General features: G+C 46.0%; 1 protein-coding gene across 2 annotated transcripts; it reads right to left on the reverse strand.

Moving 5' to 3' along the window:
* cap2 (cyclase associated actin cytoskeleton regulatory protein 2) lies at nucleotides 1-24,760 on the reverse strand. 2 transcript variants are annotated; one of them, XM_029248139.1, is made up of 13 exons: nucleotides 24,337-24,760; nucleotides 19,481-19,620; nucleotides 18,504-18,604; nucleotides 14,653-14,730; nucleotides 8,853-8,996; nucleotides 7,960-8,045; nucleotides 7,353-7,458; nucleotides 2,823-2,985; nucleotides 2,102-2,277; nucleotides 1,463-1,586; nucleotides 1,063-1,145; nucleotides 258-398; nucleotides 1-107 (listed from the first exon to the last, which is right to left on the reverse strand). In XM_029248139.1, exons 2-13 carry the CDS (start codon nucleotides 19,599-19,601, stop codon nucleotides 24-26), a joined length of 1,407 nt encoding a protein of 468 aa, XP_029103972.1. In that variant the 5' UTR covers nucleotides 19,602-19,620; nucleotides 24,337-24,760; the 3' UTR covers nucleotides 1-23. The 2 variants fall into 2 exon arrangements, with proteins under 2 accessions (XP_029103972.1, XP_029103973.1); XM_029248140.1 differs by having other exon boundaries at nucleotides 24,369-24,759.
* Between the last annotated feature and the right edge of the window lie 1,794 nt (nucleotides 24,761-26,554).

Below are 26,554 nucleotides of genomic sequence, written 5' to 3' on the forward strand. Positions count from 1 at the left end.
AGAAGACAAGGATGGAGCGGTGATCAGCCAGCAATCTCCGTGGGCTCCGTCACCAACTTAGATCCATCCCAAACCGTCTTGAACTGCTCCGGAACCGGGAATTCTTTCTGTTGGAGGTAGCAAACAAATTCGCACAGTGGTTTGAGTCCACGGACCTGCAGCAATGCATCTGCCGATCCCTTTTTTGAGTAATTAAAGGGGGAGAGAGCTTGTAGGCGTTATGTTCCCTCTCCTGCTGCTGCCATAGCCACACTCACGTAGTCGTCTCCATGCGGTACCAGGATGTTCATCTCGGAGCTTTTGGCACTGATGATCTCGCAGTCCAGGGCCTCCTGGCTCAGGTAGACGTGGCAGCCCTCGGTCTTGTTGATGGAGATGGTCGGCACCCTGCCCATCACCTGAGCGGAGCAACAAGGACTAGCTGACCTCTGACCTGGCATGAACTCACTGTCCACCTGACCTTGTGTTTTCCTCATTTACCCACTTTCTAGAATTTCTGTCTGCTGCAGAGCGAATGCAAATTTTGTTTATGTGGCCATCCATTACATCCACAGATGTTAGAGCTCCAGTGTGGTGTTTGGGAGTGTCAATGACCAGTAACAAAAAGACGAACCACACTGCACATTTATGGGATGAATTAGAACTGAGAAACAGTTTGAGGAGACCACTGTTTTATTTTCAATCATTTTAAATGAGTTTTAATTTTACTGTGGCACAAAATTAATAAAATATTAAAATATAATCATACAACCTCTTTATTTATTACATATATCAATATTTTTATAGAACCTAACCAGCATATAAATAATCTGTAGGGACATATTATTATTATTATCATCATCATCATCATCATCATCATCATCTGTAATTTGACTTTCATTGACCATGACTTATCAAAAAATATGAGTCTGGATTTAAGAAAAATCACTTTATGACGAGAACACCGGTCTTAATATTGCTCGTAAGGTGAGGAAGCAGTACAGTACATCTATGTTGACTTCAAATAATAAAGCTTTATACAACATATTACAAAAAGACCAAAATAGAGACTTTGGAAATTACCTGCAACTGAATGTCTCTGGAGTTGATGACTTCTACAATGCCAACCACGTTGTCAAACACCAGGCCAAGTTTTTTACAGTTGTCTTCATGAAGGAGAAAGTATAAGTCAAAGGGAAGGCACTTTAATGAGACCAATCTGGCACTTGTAGATACCATTCCTGACTGTGAAACAATATAATAAAGGTGTTTCCGACGTGAACAAGGCCAACGTGACATTAGACGGGGACAGTTAACTGGAGCTATGGTTTGGATCACTGTGCCTTCTGCTGGTCATACTGGATGTACGACAGCTCTCCAGCAGACCTGCGCTCATGCATTCAAGACATTATTGCCCTCTGCTGGTGCCGTGTGTGCATCAATCACTGCCTGAAGTCGTAGGTGCATATCTGTCCTGGCTCACCCACAATGATGGAGTTGACCTTCCCTTTGATCTGCAGAGTGGAATTACTGCAGTTAAAGATGTACACGACCTGCCGCAGCTCCGTCTCTGAAATGACCAGGTCATGCGCCTGGTTCTGGTGTTCCTGTGGACACATGGAGACGCAACACAGACAGTTATCTCCTTGTCTGTTCTTAGATGCTTGTGGCTTCCTTTGTGTCTTTAATGCAGAGCACCAGTACTGTAACCGCCTTGTTTACAATCTTTGCTGGAGCATAGCTGTGTCAGTGTGTACAGTCGGAATTTGTACACACCAGCTGTGCACGTGAACTAAAGAGATACAGAGCCCACAAATACATTTATTCAATCAGCTGATGCTTTTCTCCAAAGTGACTTTCAATGCAAAGACACATCCTGTATGTCAATTTATTCATTTATACAGCTGGGTAATTTTATTGGAGCAATTTTACAATAAGTACCCTGTCCTATGGTACTACAACTGGAGGTGAGATTTGAACCTACAACTCTTAGGTCCAAAGGCAGCACCTCTACTCACCATGCTACCAGCTATCCCTATGATTTAGAACATCAGTAAAACATCCAGTAACAGAAAGAAACATGAAAGTGACTGATGACAAACAGCTGATATGAGGCACTTACCACCCTCCACTTCTTCCCCTCGAGCTGCAGCAGCGGAGGATGACTTTGGACCGGCGCCCGCGTGGCTAGAGCGCTGGGGCTTTGGGACTTGGACGGAGAAGATGCCGGAACAGCGTGCTGAGAGCGCAGACCTGGGTTCTTGTGGGTCTTCTGGCTGTCTGAGACATGCTTCAGGCCTGAGGAGCGAAAATGAGTGGATCACATCGTTTCAGTTTTCATAGGTACATTAAAAAAACCAAAAGTGCAAGTAGCCAAAAACAAACATCTTCAACACACAGGTGAGCTTTATTTCAAGTCAGACCTGGTTTTCTAGACATATTTATGAAAAGGAGTCACTCCTAACTGAATCAATAGCAATTCTAACAATGCTCAACATTTTGAACCTCGAATTGTTCATTTCTACAACCTCTGTGATGGATTGGCATCCCATCCTGGGTGCGTCCCTTCCCTCTCCAGCCTTGTGCCCTGTGTTGCCGGGTTAGACTCCGGTTCGCCGCGACCCCACTTGGGACGAGTGGTTTCAGCCAGTGTGTGTGTGTGTGTGTGTGTGTGTGTGTGTGTGTGTACACACAACCTCTGCACTGTCTCCTCAACAACACTGTGTCTATGTTCTCCTACGCTACATGTGCCTTTCACCCCAGCCTCCTCCTTTCATTCCTGTGTACCAGCTCTCACACTGGTTGCCTGCTCTACTCTGACCATGCCAGTATGACCTGTCCACCTTTAGTGATGGCCTCTCCCTGGTTTAGCTGGGCAAAGAGGGCAGAATGCAGGGCCGCCGAATCTTCCGCTTTTGGGCTTTCATCGGCAAAGACCGGGGGAGGTCCAGGAGGAGGAGGTGGCGGAGGTGGACAGGGACCCTCTGAGGATGGAACAATCGGACCCTGTGGTGGAAAACCAAGAAAAGTAACAGTCAGTGAGCTTAAAGAGACTTTAGGGGTTGTACACGTATTTTCCCACAGTACAAGGGGCAGAAAAATATATTTAACCCAAGAGAAACAATGAAGGAGTGTTGTGTGTCTGAAGTAAATATTGCTGCTTCAGTCTGGGACAGCTGGTAGTGTAGCGGATAGAGTTGCTAGTCACAGGTTTGATTCCCACCTCCAGCTGTAGTACCCTTGAGCAAGGTACTTACCCTAAAAATACTCTGGTTTAAAAACAAAAAAAGAAATGACCTAGCTGTATAAAGGGATAAATAATTGTAACTTGCTTTGGAGAAAAGTATCAGCTAAATAAAAAAAGTAAATGACTGTGTTGCACTCAACAGAAGTAATTGTGCTACTATGTCTACTTGTACCTTGATTTTCAGGACTTCTCCAAAATCTCTTGTTCTGTTTGGAAGAAGCTACTGTTTCCTGTTATTTCAAAACCTATGACAAGACTCCTCAGTTCCAGGAAAAGAAATCCCCCAGTCCATCAAATCATTACAGGGATCGTTACACAATCCGTTTTCAGTCCACATGCAGCCTGGACCACAGAAGAGCATTTCAAGTTTAACTCCTACAAGACTACGCTCCAGACAAGAGCATTAGACGAATAATAAAAGTACTCAAAAAAAATGAGCGCACTCAAAAGCACAAAACTTTGCAATTACAACACATTGTATTTTCTATGAGGGGCGTGGTGGCGCAGTGGGTTGGACCACAGTCCTGCTTTCCGGTGGGTCTGGGGTTCAAGTCCCGCTTGGGGTGCCTTGCGATGGACTGGCGTCCCGTCCTGGGTGTGTCCCCTCCCCCTCTGGCCTTACGCCCTGTGTTACCGGGTTGGCTCCGGTTCCCCGTGACCCTGTATGGGACAAGCGGTTCTGAAAGTGTGTGTGTGTGTGTGTGTGTGTATTTTCTATGAGATGCACGTCGCTTCGGAGAAAAGCGTCTGCTAAATGAATACATGTAAATGTAAGTGTAAACGTAGTGCACTGATTTTTCATTAACACAGCAAAAGGTTCAGTGGAAAACCAGTTTGTTGGAAACCTCTTCCAACTTATTGACATCTTTAAATCAATAATAAAAAAAAAAAAAAAAACAAAACGATTCTACATTTTAATCAAACCATACGAAACAAACAAGAAGCACTGAGCTGACTGTTTTCTTTCCTTGCTTGAAGACTCAATATGTTCACAGGAACCAGGACTGGGTATGCACTTACACACTTGTGCGCAACTACAATGATATATGGGATAACAACCAGGTAGTAAGAGAGTGTGTGTGTGTGTGTGTGAATCCGTCACCCTCTCTCTGACATACAGACACGGCTGGTATCAGCTGCTGCCCTCTGGGTTTGACCTCCTGCCCTCCAAACCCTCTCGTTTTCACCCTCCTGCGCTCCTCGCCTCTCTTCAAACAGCCCCTGGAAAAAGGCACGCTTACCACTAATTAACGGATTAGTGCCAAACAGCTGGCGAGGGCGACATTGAGGACGTCCCTCCTGCGCGAGCAGCTGCTGGAGACAGAAGGGCAGCAGCTCCGTGTCACCAGGACGAGCTCTAACAACTGCCGCCCCGCGAAAGAGCACCCGGCGCAGCCCCGTCTCCTCGCCCTCGCTCCGAGGAAGAAGACGAGCGCTCGCACCTGCCGAGGGCGGCGGGGAGCAGCGGGCACGTTCTTCGACCTGGCGCCAGACGGGCCAGCGAAGGACATGCAAGTCCGTTGAACCACCCCAGAGCGAAACTGGGAAAAGCATCACTAATATAAGTAAAAACTAAACACGTTTTTCAGACAGATCCTTTTTGAGAAGCTTCTACAAGCTCTACCGTACTTTATGAATGTCGAATAAACTGAATTAGGTAAACTGCTGAAAATTAACTAGTTACACTAACCGGAGGTCATACATTCCTGAAACTAAAGCCCGGTGTGCACAGACACTCTATATTATTATTATTATCATCATCATCATTATTCTTTACTCTTTGTTGAGCTGGTGCCTTTGCTCAGTCACACACAATTTCTGTTACAGTAAAGGAGTTACAAGGGCCTGGTTTTGGGAAACAGCAGCATCTCATAACAGTTTCAAAAGAGCAGCTTTGATCACAACGTGTGACCCAGTAACTACAAGTATCTGGGAAGCATCCTTCAACGTTACAAGAGCTCATAAAACAACACTGACAAAACCTAAGCGATAAATAAGAAAAAAATTCATTAACCAATTAGTATACTTGATAACCTGTCCATCAAGGGCTATCCGAAAGATGTGATTTGAGATCTGGGGCTGCTAAGGTTGAAGAGCCTGGTCTTGAAGGTATGTCAGAAGAGCATCGGTGACCAAGCAGTCCCGATGTCCGAAAAAAAAAAAAAACTCCTTCCACCATTTGGGACTCACCTGCATTGTGTGTGCGCCCCTCCACGAGCCTGACTCTTTCAGCTCTGGTACGTGCCACACGTGTAAGTGTGCATATGAGCTGTGTGTGTCAGGTGTGTCTGCATGAGTGGCAGTGCGTGAAAGGAAAAGAGAGAAGGAGCACAGCAGTGCGAGTTACACGTGGCGCTTGGGCAGCAGGTGTGTGGGCCACGGACACTGGCCTTTTGTTTGGGTATTTCTTCAGTCAAACTTCCATGCAAACCGAGAACCCCGCAGTGCACCTGTCCGTGCCACACACTCTAAAACTGTGACTCCATCCGAAGGGTGTTTTTTTGGGGGGGGGGTGAGGCAGCTGACACACAGCCGCGGTCTCTACTCATGTTTCTCCATGGAGAAGCCAGCCTGTCCGCATCACACTCGCTGCCCTCCACTAGGGTGCTAACTGGGCAAAGCATTCTGGGAAGCTCATCCCAGCAAAACCTGCATAAACTTTACCACTTTACCTCTGTTAGCCCAAGAGATCAAAAATGCACTATATATGAACTTCGATTTCTACAATGGGATTTACACGTTTATAACATTTTTTAAAAAACAATATCCAAAAGTGAATGTTGAATGTCTAACTTAAGGCTGGCACTGCGTGGCTTTAAGAAAAATGTGTTTTTCTCGGTTTATGAGTGTTAATAATTGTTTCAAAACAAATATGATTAATATGTCCTGAGTTTTGATTTTCCTTGTTACCTTTGCACTGAACTGAGATAATTTTTGCAGCTAAAGATGACTTTTTTATTAAGTCAATTTACCGAACTATAATAAATAAATACTGTAAATTATACGATAAACAATCAGTGAAATATTGCTTAAATACAAAAGAATATCTTTTGCTTCTCAAGTTAAAAGTTTACTCTATAACTCAGAAATAGTTTTTTTTTTTTTTTTTTAAATCAGGGACTGTTTTACCATTTTGTAAAGAAACTTGAGTATTTGTGTAGTGTTGCAGATTCATTGTCAGAAGAGGGTGTCTACAGCTAAGTTTAGGATGGTCTCAAGTACATGACACTTCACCAGAATTACTCCGGTACAACCCCAGATACAGCCTGATTAATCACTCCAAATGTACCCCTGTCATCAGCGTTGTGCTAAGGGTCTGGAAGGAACCCAAGGAGCCCAGAGGACATTCAGTACCATGCCAAGCATCAGGAAGCGTTAACATTTTAAAAGACTGGCTCTGCAGTGGCACTCTTTGAAAGTAAGGACTGTTAAATCTAGAAGACTAAAAGTGAGAAAATTCCCAAGGGTCCCTCAGAGTTTTGCTGAAGGTGAACTCACAAATCAGCAATGGAAAAATGAGGATATGTGACAGAAGAAAGAACAAAGAGACGTGTTCCCTTCAACACGTACATTATTAATTTTTACACTATTTATGTTCAATATTCTAAATTCATAACCTGATAAAATATACAAAAATACGGATGTTAGTGAATTGTATGGGTTTTGTATTGTTAGCAACGTGTAACAAGGGGCATTTATTTTGACGAGTGCAAGAGAAAGTTTGTCTCTGCATAAGGGAAGCCACAGAGTACCCTTACGAGAAGTGAAATACCGTAAGGACACAGCGAATGTCCTCATGAGTCAAATGTCTAGATAGGATTGTTAGTAATGCTTCGTAATGCTGTTTGCCACTGTCACAGTAACACCGCTACAGGAGAATTTTACTGTAAATCTCTAACATTGTGGCAGAAAGTTGTTTTCGCTGAAGAAGTGCATCAGCACAGTAGGACTACGGGTTTGGCAATAACGGCTAAAAAATTGTTATGACTGACTGGAAGACAGTCCGTGTTAAAACCTGTTTGGTTATCACAGCTTTTAATTCTTTATGTTACGCAACATTATCATCTCACAGCTTAGAAAGAACAGAACGTGAATTCTTCGGTGTGATGATTTCACCATGACTCACGGTCTTGCTCCACACAAGGCCAGTGGTGTGGTGCTGCTTGATGTAGGTCTGAAGCTCCGTCCAGATGCTCAGGTAGGACCGCACCCAGTCCACATGCCGCTTGTCACTTGAGACACAAGGGAGGAACAAACGAGACGAAGATGGATGAGTACGAAAGAAGGAAAAAGTAATTAAAGGTCACAGCCACGGAACAAGGCAAGGTTCGTGGACAAAAGACGAGAAAACACAGAGAGATTAAAGAAAAGAGGAACCTATATTACTCTCCACGCCATGCGCACCTCACACATCTTCTAAGCACAATAACGAACACTTCTCTGTTTCTTCTACATCACTACATCTGCAAAGGGCCAGGAGTGAGATATTCCCAGCATGCTCTCTGTCACCGCTGTCGAGCAGAATCTCTACACTGGTGGACAGCACCTGTTCTTGTCTGGTAGAATGGCTGCACGGGAGCCAAAAAACAAAATCAAAGTGCCTTTCTTTCTTTAGCACCATTTCACCGCTGGAAAACAGCTGCCAGCACAGCCTGTTCCTCCTCTGAGGACCCAGGAGGGTGGGAGAAAGGCACCCTCCATAAAGAGACACGGTGTGCAGCCCCAGCACTCACGTGTCCTTGTAGTCCTTGAGGACCCTGTTGGTGTAGAAGGTGGCAGCATCTGTCATTTCCTTCACGTACGGCCCTGGCTTTTGACACTGAGCAAATGGGCAAGGAAAAATCAAAACAAATTAATTAGGAAGCAGGCATAAAGTTAACGTTCACACTCAACCTCAAGGAATAAATTATGTTTTTTATGTCTCCTAAAACTAAATCTGACCAGAGTAACATAAGCGATCCTGGGATACACGGACAGAACGCAGAACCTCTCGTTCAGTGGCAGCTGTGTGTCGAATGTGTATAAAAACACCAGCAGGGGAGAAGTATTACTGCTGTTTTTGATGGATCCAGTTATCATCACTTTGAAAGAAATCCAGGCCAAAGTCTCTTTTTTTAAATCTTTGTTTTGCCCCATGGCAATTTCAGCTGCTAATGGCTTGTAAGCATGGATAGAAGAACATCAAGGATTTGGATGTGTGTTCCCAAACTTTGTGCAGCAGCCAAATAGCTTACATCTAATATTGCTGACATTTCAGAGTTATTCAGAGCATAGACTGTTTCACAATACCTAGTTGTTTAAACCAGGCATGCCTGTATTAAGTTCAACAGAACATAAAATGTTATTATCGTAATCTTATCTGCTGTTAGACAAAGTCCTAATCATAACAAACTCCTGCAAAGTAAAGACTATTTAATAAAATAAGATGTAATTCATACACAGAAAGCAAGAAGTAAAATTCGAAACATGGTCACCAGGAGATGGTTCTTGCTCTAGCCTGTAGCAGCAAGTGAGTAGTGTAAGAGCATTTACAGTGTGGTCAGGTGGCCCTTGACACAGTGATGCAGATCAGCATCAACTCAGATGAGGACATGTGTAGAACAGAAGAGTTTATGAGGACACTCACAACTGCCACCCAGCCCAGGGCAGGAATGCTCTCGCTCACGGCAGACAGGTGATTGAACATCTTGCTCCCACGGTTCTTCTCCCGGAAGTTTTGGATCTCTTGGATGTTGTCTGAGATGGGCTTCAGTAGATCTGCCAGCTCAGACTGGAAGGAAGGAATATAACATGGGGAGGGATAAGAGCTGTTGCCTTGCCATCAAAGAACCTCATTTTCAATCCCTGCTTAAAATGCACTACCCTTGAGGAAGGTACTTACTACGAATTCCATCAGTAAAAATAAAATGGGTAAATAATAAATAATTGTAGGTACCTTTGTAAGCAAGCCTACCACTGTAATTTGCCTTGGATAAAGGTGTCAGGTAAATTAATAAAAATATAAATGTGTGCATAGTGGCCTCTCACAACAAAACAAACCAACAAAGCAGCTGTAGAAACAACCAATCATGCCACCGGGAAGCCCATCCCATGGACCTCCACCGCACAAAATATCCCTAGAAGATCACATTATCTGTTCATCTTCAAATAAATCTGCTATGTTAACCTTATCCAAAACTATCTTACACTTTACCGAGCTACTGCAGTTTCCCTCCTCACCAAGAAGTTTTGGAATGCAGGTACAGCTTCCACCATCGCAGGGACAGTCAATGATGGGACCCCAGCTTTCCTGGCTGGGCTTCAGGGACCTTATTAGAGCCATTATTTCCACTGGAACATCCAAAGGCTCCTCCACTTGCCTGGCCACCCCTCCCCTGAAACATACCTTCGTCCTTCTCTGCAGTCCATACCAGGGGAGATCCGCCTTGCCTTGTAAGGCCGTGTCGATCCACTGTTTACAGTTTACCACTGCGGCAAAGGGAGCATTTTCTACCTGCCATCTGTATTTTCTTATTTTGCCTCGGCTGGTTGTGGTACTCAAAATTACCATAAAGCTACCATAGATTTCCTCTTCTATTTTGAAAAGGGGGGGGGAAACATTAAAAGTTCTAATAATAGTCCATTTTAGTTCCGTTTAGGGAGTACTGCTTACTCCTCTGTTGTTATTTATGTATGTAATCATGGAATATACCCGACCTTAGACTTTGGACTTGAACCCAAAAACCCAAGACTTGTAACCCCTGAGCTCTCTGCTCAGTCAGAGAAAGGCCCGATCACCAGTTCACAGCTACAGTTTTATTTTTGCCAGGCATGACAAGCAGGAGACAGCCTTTCGCCTGGGAGATCTGGTGTTCTTACACACTGCTTATATTTCTACATGTCTGTATATATTCTGTGGCACATAAAAAGCAGAATACAATGTCGGTTAATGAGAACAACAGCAAAGGTTTGAAACTTTACCCCTCTGAGCTCTCATTCAGGAAAAAAAAAGCAGTTAGTTGCCATAGTGACTGGGGTTGTTTACAGAAGCACGGGGCATGGTGGGCATCATGTGCTTTTGGACGCTGTCAACGGAAACTTGCTGGACACCACTATCTGTCAGACTGAAATTCGAGTCACAATCAAATATGTTTGGATTCATAAACACACACACACACACACACACACAGTTTCAGAACCGCTTGTCCCTTACGGGGTCACGGGGAACCGGAGCCTACCCGGCAACACAGGGCGTAAGGCCGGAGGGGAAAGGGGACACACCCAGGACGGGACGCCAGTCCGCCGCAAGGCACCCCAAGCGGGACTTGAACCCCAGACCCACTGGAGAGCAGGACTGCAGTCCAACCCACTGCGCCACTGCACCCCCGATTCATAAACAGTCTCAGGAAACTTTAAATCATCACTGTGGATTATTGTAAGCAGCTTAACACTGTATGTTGCTTTGGGGAAAAGTGCCAGCTAAATGAATGAATAAACAAACACTTAAAAGAGCAGGAAGCGAGTAATAAAACACTGACACGTAAAGGCTGAGACATTGCTACCAATGAGAAGTGAAAACATATCAAGATTGGGACCGAGTGTGGAGAATAAGACACAACCTGTGTTTTTGGGTTTTGTACACAAAGTGTATTTGTGTTGAGCAGAGACAGAGACGGTCTGTGTTTTCCTGGGCAAAACATGCCTTCTTGAGGACCTCACCAATGGGAAGCACATGATTTCTATTGCCATGGCACAGACCGATGTCATGGGGCGGCTTACAGTCATGGCTTGAATGCCTGTTTCGTCCAAGACAGTGAACTTTCACAGACGCGACGACGGAGGCAGAGAGACGTAAACATCCCCCCTTTAAACCGGAGGGCAAATCAGATAAACGCTGTTTTTCTGAAAGCCTTTCAAAAAAAATAAATATATATGACGACAACAAGATGACAAAAAGATCAAGTGACATTAAAGACAAAAAAACATCTATGCAAAACATGTACACTAATTAATTTAGCTAAAGCCCCTTACAATTATTTACTCAGCTGGGTAACTTTTAGTGGAGCAGTTTAAGGCAAGTACATTGCTCAAGTGTACTACAGCTGGAGATGAAATTCGAACCCGGGACCCTTGGGTGCAAAGGCAGCAGCGCGAACCACTACACTACCAGCTGCCTTCTTACATATCTGCCATTCACTGTTATTTTGAAATGGACAGTGCATCTTTGAGACTAGAGAGCATCCAAGAGGTCAGCATTAATTTCATTCCAGTCAGTGGTTTTTAAGATGTTTCACTTCCAGGGTGACGTTAAAACAGAGTGGCTGTCTCTGCACTCTGAGAGGGACAGACAGGAAGGTTCCTTTGTAATCTTACAATGACTGAAAGGAGGACAGAAAGGGAGCTCCTTCCTGGGGTGGCAGCCAGGGATCTGGGGCCCGGGGCCTTTAAGTGTATCCAGAAATTTCCACCGTTGGTTCCTTCGGCGCTAGTACTGCAACGACACTGCTGTTTACGATACGTAAGGCTGGGGGGGCTCTGCTACACAGGGGGAAAAGGAGTAACAGCTGCAGCGTGCAAGCGGACACACACAGACACGTACAAACACTCGTATCGAGTAATGGACTGGGGGAGGGTCACGTGAGCAGCCCGAGGCCGAGAGCAGACAGACAGACAGACACACACACACACACACACACACACACACACACACACACACACAAATATAGAACATGCCCATAAAAAGCCATGGAGCACAACCTCAGGCTGTTGGAGGGAAAAGACAGAGGTTTCTGCCAGTGGACTCAGAGGCCTGTGAGAGTAAAGACTGCTGTTATTGTTGGTTGTCTACATGCTGCTGCTGCTTTCTGTGACCAAGCCAAGAAATATGGCCAATAAACAGTAAACCCATTACAAACACACCAGGACACACACATATCCACATTTTACCAAACACTTTACCCACATATACTTTATTTATACTATAAACATAGTATATATAAAGTACACACACACACACACACACACACACACATTTTCAGAACCGCTTGTCCCTTATGGGGTCACGGGGAACCGGAGCCTACCCGGCAACACAGGGCGTAAGGCCGGAGGGGGAAGGGGACACACCCAGGACGGGACGCCAGTCCGCCGCAAGGCACCCCAAGCGGGACTTGAACCCCAGACCCACCGGAGAGCAGGACTGCGGTCCAACCCACTGCGCCACCGCACCCCCCGTATATATAAAGTATATCTACATATACTTTATTCATACTATAGGTATATTATGCGTAGGTCCTCCTGCATAAAAATGTTTTTTTTTTGGAGGTATTTACGGGATTTCTAGAAATCTGTCCAAGCCCCACACCCAAATGTTGTATGACTGAAAAGCACAGAATGGCCTTTACAAGGTGTATTACGGCTAACCATTGCAGCATGCACACTTTGGGAGATGCGCTTAAAAATATACTGTATGTCCTCAAGAGTGGACAGAAGTGAATGGCTGGGACTCTGGAGGACATACACTCACACTGTGCATACACACTGTATTGTGTTTACACTATATTGTATTTCTGTAAAATGTATGTCACTTTGGAGTAAAGCATCTGCTAAATGAATAAATGTAAATGTAATGTAAAGATATATACTCCTACATATTTATAAGGGGGAGAATGACTGAAACATGGTGAAAAAGCATTACAATGAACGGGGCAGTAATTCCCCAGAGATTTCTGTACAGGCACAGGAGATTTAATAAATTGAAAACATATCAACTTCTAACCTCTAGTATGTCTGGTGTCTTATATTCTGTATTATTAATTCCCCCCCTTCCCCCCAGTTTCACAAGAACTTCACTTTTGCTGCAGCTCAGAAAACCCCTGGAGAAATAAGCAGCTCTGTGTGAAGACAGTTTGAAGACAGCGTTGGGACAGGAAGGCAGGGGCACAGCATGGGCGACTCCATATTCCTTTCTGCCCTGGATTTCTTTCACGTTTCATTGCGCTGCTGTGACCTGTGCGTCCGGCGCAGCGAGCACCACGGTGGAACGCAGGCCGACCCTCTGCAAGTGGTCTGTGACGGGTCCCGGACTGCCCACAGCGAGGTGGAGTCCTGCCTAGGGGATATCCCCAAAGTCGAGTGCCGACTCATGTTTGGAGCAGGAGCAAGGGCCAGTGGCGCAGCACTTGTGTTTGACGTGTTTAGAGAGCCAAACTGGTGCGAGTCTGCAGAAAGCTGCAGCCGTTTGGCTCTCTGGACTCTGTGGAGGTGTCTGTAAGACTGGAAAGGGCCACCAGCTTCCCAGCTGTAACTCAACCACCACGCTGTCTCCTTGCCAACGCTCCAACTAGTTCATCCTCATCGCTTATCTCTTGTGATTCTCCCTCCTCATGCTTTGGCCATCTCACTTCCTCTCTCTCTTCATCCCTAGACCAGTGCTGACCCCCCTCCTCCATGCAGCCCATTCCCCCTGCACGGGCTAATCTCTTCCTGTTTGGCTCTGGGCACTGACCCCTCCGGCCTGTCCGGCCACAAAGGCCGAAAGCTAACAGAATGACATCACGTTAACCCCCGCTGCCCCGTGGGTGAATGCGCTGGGAATGCGTCGCATTAGCGTTCTTTCAGTGAGGGGTAATCCCTGCATGGCTGGGCTCGGAGCTCACGGATGGCTGGCCCCAAGGCCGGCTTGTGCAGGGGGACTGGATCGCTGGATCGGGACGCAAATCAATCAGATTTTACTGACACGGGGAGCAGCTTCACACAGTGAAGGCATATACTTGAGTTCACCAGCTCTTTTTATAGCCAGACTGTTTACATCCCAGTGGCTTGATGAAAAGACACAGGTTTAGGCTTAAATATAATTTCCTATCCATATAAGGACTTCAACCAGATAACGCAGTTGAGAACAACTATATTTTGTTTGACTCGTGTTTTTTGTACACTTTTTGTCCAGCTTCTCAAAACAAAGGGTCAGAGGTTATAAGACTGATAGTTTTATGGTGTACGACAAGGCTGTGTATCTGGACTACGACAGTCCATCTTGGAACAGCACCGCATTACTCAAAGAGAAATCCCCGAAGAGGCTACTTCCAGTGAAGCACAACAAAGATGAGGCTCTGTGCCTGGGCCTAGACCCTCTGCACAGGACAGTGCGCTCCTGCTGGCGGTGCTGCCTCAGCACAGATGCCCACAGGGTGGGCCCTGGACATGAGCTCATCGCCGGGTTTATAGTCTGGTCGGTGCACAGTCCGCGCTGCACTAATGACTGCAACCTCCGCACCAGTGCTGAGCCGTAATCTAACTTACCGTTTCAAGCGCCACAGGATAATACAGTTGTGATAACAGGAAACGTCATACATTGGAGGAGAAAGAGAAGAACGTACAGTGGAGTGCTAAAATGTCGTACATAGCAAAACGACACTTATATTACCTTGTTCCCCCCCACGCACACGTACCTGTGCAGGTTCTTTATGTGTGCTGCTCATCTTGAGAAACGTCCGCTGCACCTGCAGAGCATCCTTCACCATGTTTGCCTAAAGGACAGAGACAAGAGCCCAAAGGTCAGAGATCCACTATATTACTTAGCAGGAATGAAGTCAAAGTATTTATGTAGAGGCCAACAGTATCAGTGAAATGTTTGACTGAACTAGACAGAACAGTGAAAGCAAAGTAACACATACTGTACGCGTTTTACGTGTGTGGGAAGTGCTGAAGAAGAGCTGGGAACACAATGGCTCGTTTCCTGATCGAACTTCTTAAGCAGATGGCTTGTGAAAAAAAGAAGTTCACAGCAGGCACAATGAAGCTTTTCACTCGTACTGCACATTATGTTTTATAATGCAGGCCTTAGCTGTGGTTACATGTCCTCTTCATGGAAATGTGCCATTTAATAAAAAGAGTCGCCCATCTGCACAGTCGGTCTAAAACACATTATCATCTGGCAGCTGACAACTATGAAACTTGTCACGATTTCCAACATGAACTTCTGCTTTCCGACTGCAGGGACCTCTGTTGAATCCTTCAGATTCCGCAACCATTTCCACTCTGCCTGACCGTATTACATGCCGTGCAAAACCGCATGACATGTCTTTCCTTTAAAGCACGCAGCAGGGCTATATCTTTCACAGAGCGGTTTCAGGTGAAAGGGCCCATCTTGGCCCAGCTTCCTTTTACTCTCTCCCCCTCATCTCCGAGGAGTTCCCTCTTCCACACTGCCAAGAACATGCCAAGCCAACAATCGGGGAAACACAGGCCATGTTTGGGCAAAGGCGTCCTCTAGAGGCACAAAAGAACCAAGAAGAGTGTTTCTCCATAAATGGAGCTGTTTGAACCCTTTTTATTGGCCAAACAAACTCACCATCCCCTCTCCATCTATAATATGAGAGAGAGAGACAGCAAGAGAGGGGTGGGGGGGGGGGATATTACATGAAATGTTTCCTTTCCTGGGTAGACATGCAAGAGGTTGTTTCCCTTTGCACACAGGACTTCTCTCAAAAGGTTTTCCTCTGCCTGTTTGCTCTCCCTCCGAGATCCCCAATGCCAGAACACAATTCATCCAGACAGTTATCACCGATGTCTCCTGCTGCACACAAAGAGTTTGCATCAAGATTAAAAACGGTCCAGAAGAGGACACCTGTAAGCCTAGCATGCATTCCTGGCAACTTACAAACATTCAAGCTGACCTCTCACTCAAAGTGTGGATGACAGTGAAGGCAATGCTCATGGCTCAGCTCAAAACCCACTCTACCTTTAGGCGCTCAAGTGTGTTCCATGATCTTCTGTTCATACCCTGCTGACTCCGATCCTTGGTGAAAAGGATGAACCAGGTTTCTGTGCCAGGCAAACGTATGTTCCAGCTGTACGCAGAGTCCCTCCAAGGTGGTGTACAATACCTGCCCGCTGATGAGGTAAACCGTGGAGCTGCTCCATGCTTGACAGTCCACTAAGTGCTCCTGGCACAGCGCTGCATCTGGCTGCACTCACCACTCAAGACAAGCATGTTTAAATACTGCAGTGAGGAAAAGCAAGACCTGTGCTGACCGAAATGGACGGAGGGTACACCCTATATTCTGTCCAGCAGCCTTTTAGAGCTTCCAAGATTAATGTTCAACAAACTTGGACAAACTACTGGAAGCGTGAAGTAGATTTCATTTCGTCAGGCAATGTTTATCCATTCCTCTAAAACATACAGAAAGAATCTGACAATTTTAAGACTGGCGGCTATATTTAATGAACACGCGGCATATTTTAATGGTGTCACTCCCTATCAATCAACAATTCACGGGGCATCGCACAAGGACCACCTGTGAGGGGAGAATATTCCACCCATCCATCTGTCCATTATTAGTAGCTGCTAGTCCAATGCAGTGTTACAGTGGTGCGCTATCTATTGCACAAGCATGGGTGCGACGCAGGGTGCGACGTGACCAGGACATCAGTGCATCGCAGAACAATCACACACATTCATTCGCTCACATGCGTAAACAGTAGAGGCAGTTGGTTACGGCTCAGCATAACCACCAGTTCACCTGAGACACGTGTCTCTGCAAGGAAACTCACACACAGAGCACGCAAACTGCACGCAGACTGAGCCGGATTCAACGCCACGACTAAACCCACAGCCCGGGAGCTCTGAGGGATCAGTGCTACCCGCTGCACCATCGTGCTGCTTGGAAAATATTTTACTGTGTGCAGTTATTCCCTCTGAGGAATTACACTGGAGATAACACTCCAGGTCCAGGGTCCAGGTCCCAGAGGGCAGTGTGCATTGTTCTCTTCACGTAGACTACACAATCCTCTCAAGCCATCCACTTCCAAATGAAATATTCCACCTTTACCTTCCTTTTATAAACAAACCTCTGCTATGTTGTCTCCACTATGAAGAAATAAAGAAAAAACATATCTTTCTTGAGGGAACCTGTAGCCCCTAGCAAAAAAGATGAGTAATCAAAGTAAGAAATTAATTTTCATGGATCGGTGACATTATGATCCATCTTCAAACACTCGACACATTTTTCATCAGTGGGACATGGCAACTTCCAGGAAATGTCCCTCATGGAGTTGAGCCCAGTCCAGCTCATGACGCTCCAGCCTGTCTCCGAGCACAGGGTGCATCTCTCTCGACCTCACTTTTCTCACACCGAAGGCCCCATCTTTCCACCCCAGCTCCCTGTCTTCTCCAAATCTGCCAGCCAAGCACAACAGGTCAGGTGTTGACTTCATTGTATGCTTTTGCTGACTGCAAATTGCTATTTTTAAGGAAATCCTCCATTTCAGTGGCTGTGACAACAAAGAGGGGGGCTGCAGGGCTTTAGGATGAACCCTGAACGCAAGAGCCGATCACTCGAGATACGGCTGAGTTTACTGCTGAGCACCAAGAGAACTGGAAGGCTGGCAGAATAAGCTGAGATGCAAAACGCTTCACACTGTGTTATGACTCCCTGTCCTTGTGCATTTTCATTTAATACCATCCTTGCATATAAACACATTAGATGTATTTCTAAAGAAGAGGCAAGTCTTTAAAATCTCATAATTTTCTTTTACACGTGAACACTTAAATAGGGCTGATTTACCAAAAACATCTATAAGCGTACCTAGAAAGTCCTTTTTTTTTTCCACCATATTGGTTCAGTTCAGTGTTTTCAGGCTCCACTCCTGTATTGTTCTCTACAGCACCATGAACGACAAGTCCCTTGAGTAGCACGAAAAGCTCTGCAGCAGCGCCTCGAAGCAATGGAATACAAACATGAGATTACAATAGGCCGGCGTGCGTTTCTGAGGTTACGAGTCTGTGTCCCAGAGGGTCTTCGATATTTTTAGGTGTGTGTCTGCTGCTCTGTGTTGAGTTTACATGTGTCACGGTCTGTATTCGTCTGTTAAAGATATATATATAGCATCTGAGTTTAAATCAAGAGAGCAGCTGTCAACAACTCCTGTCTCAAACAGATGTGTGTATGCGTGTGTGTGTGTGTCTGTTTTAGTCTCAAAGACGTTTTGTTCCTCACAATGACAACCATGGTAGCCCCACACTGCCCCATCTTACCCCAGCATCTCACTGCACCCACTCTGCTCCTCCACTACACTGCTTGACCTTTTACAACATTTATCAGCAGTCGGTCTCTCGGTCTCTCTCTCTCTCGGTCTCTCTCTCTCTACACAAATATACACTCGTTTTTCACAAAAAAAACACCAATACTGAAGATCCTCCAAGCTCTTTGTGGCCGTACTCATTAATACACAAAATCTAAAACAAAGTACACACATTTGTGGTGAAGCGCATGGATACATTTCTGAACTTTGCACTCACGTGCACAGCCACATCCTCTCCGATGGCCTGGCTCGTCACCACATAGTCAGACACTGGACCGCTCAAGAGCAGGTCAAAGGCCTCCACGCTCTGCGGAAGGCCTGCATGGACCGTGGCAGGTAGGCAGGGGTAGAAGACAAGGAGAGATGGGAAGATGGATGAACAAAGAGAGGGGAGACAAATGTTATGGTTGCGTATGCTGTTAATACCAGTGTACATACTGAAACAAGTGGAAAAGCCCTGAAGAGGCAAATTTGACCAATTTAATAGTTTGTGAGGGGCAGCTGGTAATGTAGTGATTAGATAGATAGATAGATAGATAGATAGATAGATAGATAGATAGATAGATAGATAGATAGATCGATCCCACAAGGGAAATTATGCTACAGCAGCAGAATACAAGTCTGAAAATACTTGCAATATAAAAAATATAAAAACAAGTGGAAAAATACAAGATAAAAATATGTAGAATTATATATACAGTTGGAGGAATAATAAATAAGTATATTTAAATAAATAAATCAAAACAGTATGTAGTGCAAGTAGTGCAAGAGTATATAGTGCAAGTTGTGCAGAATGGTAATATAATAATTATGAAGTAGTAACAAAATGAACTAACAATAGTGCTGAATAGTTCATCTGTCACACAGAGGTGAGCTGTTGTACAGTTAGAGCTGCTGCCTTTGGACCCAAAGGTCCCAGGTTTAATTCCCACCTCCAGCTGTAGTACCCTTGAGCAGCGTACTTAGACCAAATTGCTCCAGTAACATTACCCACCTGTATAAATGGCTAAATAGATGTAGACAGACTAAAACTGTAAGTTGCTTTGGAGAAAAGCATGAGCTAAATGAATAAAGGTAAAAGCTTACATTTTATGGTTTGAAAGTAACCAGCAGTGTAATTAAAGAATCACACATTCACACATTTAATCATTCCATTAACAGGGCACGATGGTGCTCTAGCGTGCTTGCCCGTACCTCCATTGACGCCATTGACGATGTCACCGTTGCTGACGCCCTCAGCCGAACCCTCCATCTTGGCAGACACGGCCTCCAGGCGAACCACAGCGTGCTCCAGTCGCTCCACTAGGGCTTCCATTCTGGCCACTGACGACAGCCTGGTTCTCACACACACACACACACACACACACACAACAAGACAGCGTCAGTCTGTGTGTGCACGTATACAACAAACATGCAGAGTGACATGTTTCACTTATGCCGCTTTAATATGCCTCTGAATGAGAATGAAGGGAGGATGACCCAAAAGGAGGCCTGTGGTGGATCGAAACTATTAAGGTAAACAATACAAAGGGGGGGGGGGGACAGGACCCAAAAATATGTGACCTTGTTGCACTTAAAGCATAGCAGCTCAGACCTGTGTAAAGTGTTCTAAATACTGCCTCTATAAGCATATCTAATACATACCAGCTCCCCAGAATATGTCTCATGTAGCCCACGTCTGGTTTCAAGACCCACACCGGGTCCAGGAACCGCTGCTTCAGAGGTTTGCTTTAAACCTACTGCAACTGAATCAGTGACAAAAATCACCTCCAGAGAAAAAGAGGAAAAACTGCGCATTTCATTTTATCCTGGCAATCAGAATCTCATTCATGTTTCATTTATGTGTCTTACTTCACACGTACCGGCTCAGAGCTGACGGTGAAGTAGCTGTAATTTACAAGTAAACAGCCACAAATGATGATTACAGTGATAAGTAAACCTCTGTAACGGAAAAATCCACTAACGTTTTACTTTTTCCTCGGGACGTTATACGTGAAACGCATCCTGTAAGAATGCAGAAGGTGCAACGAATTGAAACTTTAAGCTATTTATAACCTTAAAAGTTAAATGAAAAGCCTTCTAATCAAATCAGCGATAATTATGAAAAACGAAGAAGGCCAAGAACAAGAAACAGGAGCGTGTAACCCTCTGGTAAAGGACCACACCTTTCAGCAGGATTCTCCACCAGCTTAAGGAATGTGGAGAACTCAGCTCAATTAGCCTGGACCAGAGCAACCTGTGGCACACAGAGTCATGCGCCTTCTGCTCTTGTAAAACGTTTTGAGACATGAGACTATTTATTTGGAGGAAGAAAAAAAAAAGTCACAAGCAAGAGATTTTTTTATTTTAAAAAACCTTATTTCTCTTTCAGAACTTTGACTGCGCATGACATCGATTCATAGGACAGAGGACACCAACACCAACAAACCACAGCGCCATGACAACCTGAACACGTGGAAACAAACCAACGGCGTCAGCGCGGTGCAGACACCTACATGACGAGAGGAGCCGCTCTGTGCAACCAACTTGAAGAATATTTCACGCAGCTGTCTCTGTACCTCCTCGTTGAGCACCATGACAGCAAATCTTTCAACTACCAAGAGCTGAAAGATCAAGCAAAAAGCCAAACGTGGGACTCTCCGAGGGTGGGCTACGCGTGAGGATTTCACGAGCATTGAAGCAGCACCCATTTCATGGAATCTCACATCATTCCACAGCAGCCAACGCCATTATCTCTTAGGATCAAACTGATCTCATTCATAATAGAGTGATATACGGAATTCTGAGAGTAACCACTCTCAAACCTAGCACATGGCCCCTGCAAATGCAATATGGTGCCGAACACTCATTGAAGCATGGTGTTTTAATAGTGTCCTTTCTTTGCAGCGAGGCTGAAAGGTCACAGCGATGATCAAGAGAATGTCAAATAATAAGAAGGCGTACAGAGTGACAGCAGAATACGGGGCTATTTGTCTAACTGAGTGCATCAGTAGAGGAAGGCCTTTGACTGCAGCCTAATACCACAGCATCGCACTGCCAGGGACACAGGACATATGAGAATGAGTTGGACTATAGGTATCATACACCCCTGTCTAAGAAAGGGGCATCTGCCGTGTATTTTTCCCCTGCTAGTGAGAAATCTCATCTGGTCACCTGATCTGAGGCTCCATGCTGAAGGATGACCTCATCTACTGGGCCATTTGCTTGATTAGCTCATGTGCCAGAACTCCTGTCACCACCAGAGCGCCAAGGTGGGGCCCTAGTGCTACCCTCTCCCTTCCACATCCCAACACACTATGGAAAGGCATGACTGCTGCACAGCGGAGTGGAGATCCAGTAAGAGAGTGCAAGAAGGCCTACTGAACTGGTGCACACCAGCCAAACTGCCAGCGAGGTGTCCTCCATCTGCTCATCACATTTTCTGCCAACCCAACTGCCACATAAGGCCTTGCTTGTCCACCGCAATAAATCCCGGTGACTTCAAGCCATCACCTGGGCGCTATGTTGCTTACCCACCAGCTGAAATCATTTTTTACAAAGGGAGATATACAAGGCACTATAGTCATGTAGGTGATAACTGTTATGATATGATGGGACAGCTGGTAGTCTAGTAGTTAGCACTGCTGCCTTTGAACCCAAAAGTCATTGGTTTGAATCCCAACTCCATTCTAGTACCCTTGACCAAGGTACTTACCCTAAAATTGCTCTTAAGTCCCTCAACATGGTAAGTCACTTGGGAGAAAAGCATCAGTTAAATGAATTGCTGTCATAAGACATGGCTTTACTAGAAAGGACATACACCTTAACACTTCAGAACACCAGTATACATAAACTATACTCCATATGATGTCATCATAAAATACAGTAACCACTAACTACCTCAACCACCATGATGACCAATAAGATTGTAACACGCTGAACTGAATTCCAAGCGGAAACATTACGCAAACATTGAGGCATATGCCGCAGACCAAGGTGACAGTGATGAAGGCGTGGGATGGAAACAAAAAACGTAATCTCATGACCCAGATGGAGAATTCTCCCCATGGTGCCAAATGCCTGAGGTGGGTCTCAGGGCTATTTCAGTAGGACAGCAGAAGGCCTCGGACAGCCAGGCGAGATGACACCCGGAGAGCTACGGAGAGCGTGTGGGGACAGTGAGAACACGGGACTCCTGCCGCCAGCCTCGCTAACTACCCACAACTCGGCTCCCATTCATTCGCAGCGCGATGCACGATGACGGGGCTTTTTACAACACTGCACCTTTCGGCCTATATGCGCTGTAAATTCACAACATTTCATGAAAAACCACTTGTACTGGAACTATTCAAGCCTTTTAGTGCCACAACAGCAAAAAAAAAAAAAAAAAGAAAACGTATATTTTATAATTAATCCTACATCCTAGAAGACTATTAACAAAAAAAAAAAAAAAGAAAAAAAAAATTGTGAATGTTTAGAACAAAACAAATTCTGATGAATAGGAACTGTGGTCTGACAAGGTGAGAAGCGACTGGCAGCTCTGTCCACCAAATCATCCAGACCTGAAGATCTCTGAACCACCTGAAGACGTCTTCCCATACTGCTCCAGTGGAGAACCTAAAGAAATAGGCTATATTTGCAGGCCTTTGTTTTTATCATCCTGAACACAGGTGTCTACCGTACTGCATTACACCACACTATAGCATGTATATCACATTAATATGGTGAAATATTTAGCAACACTGTCATATGTTTGGACTTTTTCACCATCTTGTCTCCGTTTATTTATTAATCACATAAGCATATACATATAATATAGAGCCGCATACACATATACTAATATAAAAAAGTGAGTATCTACTATTATTTTCTGATGTCCTAATTTTTGTCCACTCTAGAGGACACATAGTTTATATATAAATGTACATGCTACAATGCTGAGTCACAATGCACCTTATACCATCTACGCTTTTAAACGACACTAAGTTTTGGGATGAGGCTTGATCACCTTCACCCAGAAATACATCCAAAAGTGTTTTTTGCTCTTTCTCAGTAGGGCAAATCATAAGTTGCCAGTCTGTTGGTCCCCACATCTCCCTGAAGACCCCCACATGAAAGCACATGTAGATCAATTTTTTTTTTAATACAAACCATATTTCCTGCTCTGATCGTCCAGAATGAAAACAAGCATCTGCCGAATGAAGCCTAACCTATTATTTATACTTACATGACACGATCGAAAGGTAAACTTCCTTAATAACTTCCATAATAGCACTGCTGCAGATGCAACACTTTTCATTTTTGGAAACCCTAAGACACTCTGGTACAGTGGTGTCCGACTGGTGTTTCTTGAGACCGCGGAGTCCGGCACTTTGACCAACAACCCCTGAGGTCCAGCGGTGGGACCACGTGGAGAACGGTGTACATGGGCAGGAGTCCCGGTGCAGCCGAGCGTCCCATCCGACAGTCGACTGCGGAGCTGATCCCAACCCCACTCGAAGCCTTTCACCCTCATGTCTTCACCTGGCCTCCAGGAACCGCGTCCATGATGCAGCCCCTCCTCCCACAGCAGAGTAGCCTACACTGGGAATTACCTTGAGGTCATTTTGACAATAATGACAAATTCAAGGGTCTTTTTTCGACAACAACTCATGTCATGAACTAGATGTGTGATCCTGTCACGTTGTGTTGACAGCGACAGAGACATTGTCATTGTGACAGAGGGACCCTGACTCATGTAGGTGTGCGGCAGCCTTCGCTTCGTTGATGATGGCAGTGAGTGACGAAGTCGCGCGCGTGCACGCACACAACAACAGCAACAGCGACGACGACGACAACAACAACAATGCTTTTCTTTTCCTGACAACAGGCGAAACCGTGTCCAACAGCAGCACGGCTGCGTGTCGGCCAGCTAGTAGGCGACACACACGCAATTACAGAACGCAGTACAACACAGCGAGTGAGTGAGTGAGTGAGTATCAGAATCGAGTCGACTAGTCGTAACGCAGCAGCAGGACAGACGAGACGGCGCTGCGGCATCGCAGCCCCGGAGTCGACGGCGCCACACTCACACCGCCGCCGCCGCCGCCCGGCACTCCGGTACCTGCCGATGCGGCTCCTCTCTCGCTGCTGCTCTGCTCTTCCCGCCGCAGTCAGTGCTCTTCCTCGTCCGCGTGCCGGCCGCCGGACTCCGCTGCCTCGCGCTCGCTGCCAGTCAGCGCGGGTAGGCGCGTGCTGCGCTTCCGGCACGTCCAAATAAAGCAGAAACGTCGGCGGAGCGAGCGGGGGCTGGACGAACTCTGCTTCCTACCGCCGATGCTGTGTGCCCTCAGACCTCAGACACCCAGCGAGCGCGCCGGACTCCGGCTCACAAGACGGCTAAATAAGGAACGGCAGAGAGTTGGGGGGGGGGTGGAGACGGTGCTTATCTGGAGGACTGGGCGCACGCGCCCGCGGCAGCCGGCGTCTCGAGGCGCCCGGCGAGAGAAGTGCGCGAGCGGGCGCGCGCTCTGCGGACCCGAGCCCGCAGACAGGGAAATACCTGCTGACAAACAGAAGAATTACGAAGAGTGTTCTTTGGCATTACACTTTATGCATGTGTATGGTCTATGTCCTGTTAAAAGCAAGATTATGGAAACAAATTATTTAGCGACGACGTTATGCTTCAAATGTCTGTCAGCTGAAAAACAATAAAAGTGAAAAGATGACTTTCTTTGGTGTCACACACAGAGTGTCGGCACCTTTCCTGCTGCGTGAGCTTCCTTCCTGTGGCTCACGGGATGTACAGCTACAGCTATGCCTCACATCAGCAGGGGTCAGATGAATCCCTCCTTCTTCTCCCACAAGTTTCACGTTCCCTGTGCTCTCTGTTAAGACTGCACAAAGGCACCCCACCACACACACACACACACACACTCCCAAGATTCCAGTTCCCAGTGTCACTGGGCAGCCACTCAGCCTAGAGCACTGAACCCACCAGTGTAACACACCTGCATTATGTGAATGTGGACCACATCTAGACTCCCACACTTCGCACTCCTTACGTTACAATGACAAATCATCTTCGTACAAGGACTCCGCTGTGTCTAGCGTGAAATGTAAATAATAAATGATAATTATGCAGGCTCTCGTACCCGTATTTGTCACATTTGTCATCCCCGCGTTCTGAAAGGAACATGTTTCATCCAACGATCAATCCGTTCATTCGTTATTCATTCGTTAGGCCTCTTGTTCAGTGTAGGGTCACGGCGGTCTGGAGCCTATCCTGGAAGCGCGAGGCCAAAATGCAGGGTACATCCTGGATGGGATGCCAGAAATAGTTTTTAGGTTCATATTAAAGATACAGGTATTCAGAGCGGTGAATTTATTCCAGGGGATGGGAACGTGAGGGGGGGTGCAGTGGCGCAGTGGGTTGGACCACAGTCCTACTCTCCAGTGGGTCTGGGGTTCGAATCCCACTTGGGGTGCCTTGCGGCGGACTGGCGTCCCGTCCTGGGTGTGTCCCCTTCCCCCTCCGGCCTTACGCCCTGTGTTGCCAGGTAGGCTCCGGTTCCCCGTGACCCCCTATGGGACAAGCGGTTCTGAAAATGTGTGTGTGTGTGTGGGATGGGAACGTCCCGAATGCCACGTGGAGATACTGGCCCGCTGCTGTGTTATGCTCTCGCATTGGCTCGCTAGCTGGTTTTGGGTTACAGGAGCAGAAACGGGACGGTGAAAATAGACGTGTCACTGGGAGCGGGCGGTGCGGCCATCCCTATCTGGGAAGAAAGCTCCTGAATTATTTACTGAGGCTTTGTCAGCTGTGGTTCTCTGGCTGCTGGGAGTCACGACGGGGGATTCTGAGCTCAGGTGTATGTGGCTATTACAGGTAACATGGGATCTGCCTTATTGAAACCGTAGCCTCTGGAACCTCTGGCCGAGAAATCGGTGACTGACACTTTAAACCACATTTCAGTGACTATGAATATTAAGCAAGCTTAGAAATATGTATCTTTGACACATTCCATAATAGGGGCTAGTTGCGCAAATAGATCAGTTTAACGCAAACCCAATAGCATGCTTCTGATTACCTGAAACGTGGTAAACACTGTTAATAAGGTGAGTGAGTGTGTTATATAATGCATGATAATACCAACAGCTAGTGTAATAGTTAGGGCTGTTACTTTCCGCTTGAAGGATCCAGGTTCAAATCATGCTCTTGCTGTAGTATCCTTGACCAAGGCGGTTACGCCATTGAAGATTGCCCAGCTACGGGTAAATGTAAGTAGCTTAGTGCACAAACCAAAGATT

The sequence above is a fragment of the Scleropages formosus genome, chromosome 23 (assembly GCF_900964775.1).
Source record: "Scleropages formosus chromosome 23, fSclFor1.1, whole genome shotgun sequence".
Lineage (NCBI taxonomy): Eukaryota > Metazoa > Chordata > Actinopteri > Osteoglossiformes > Osteoglossidae > Scleropages > Scleropages formosus.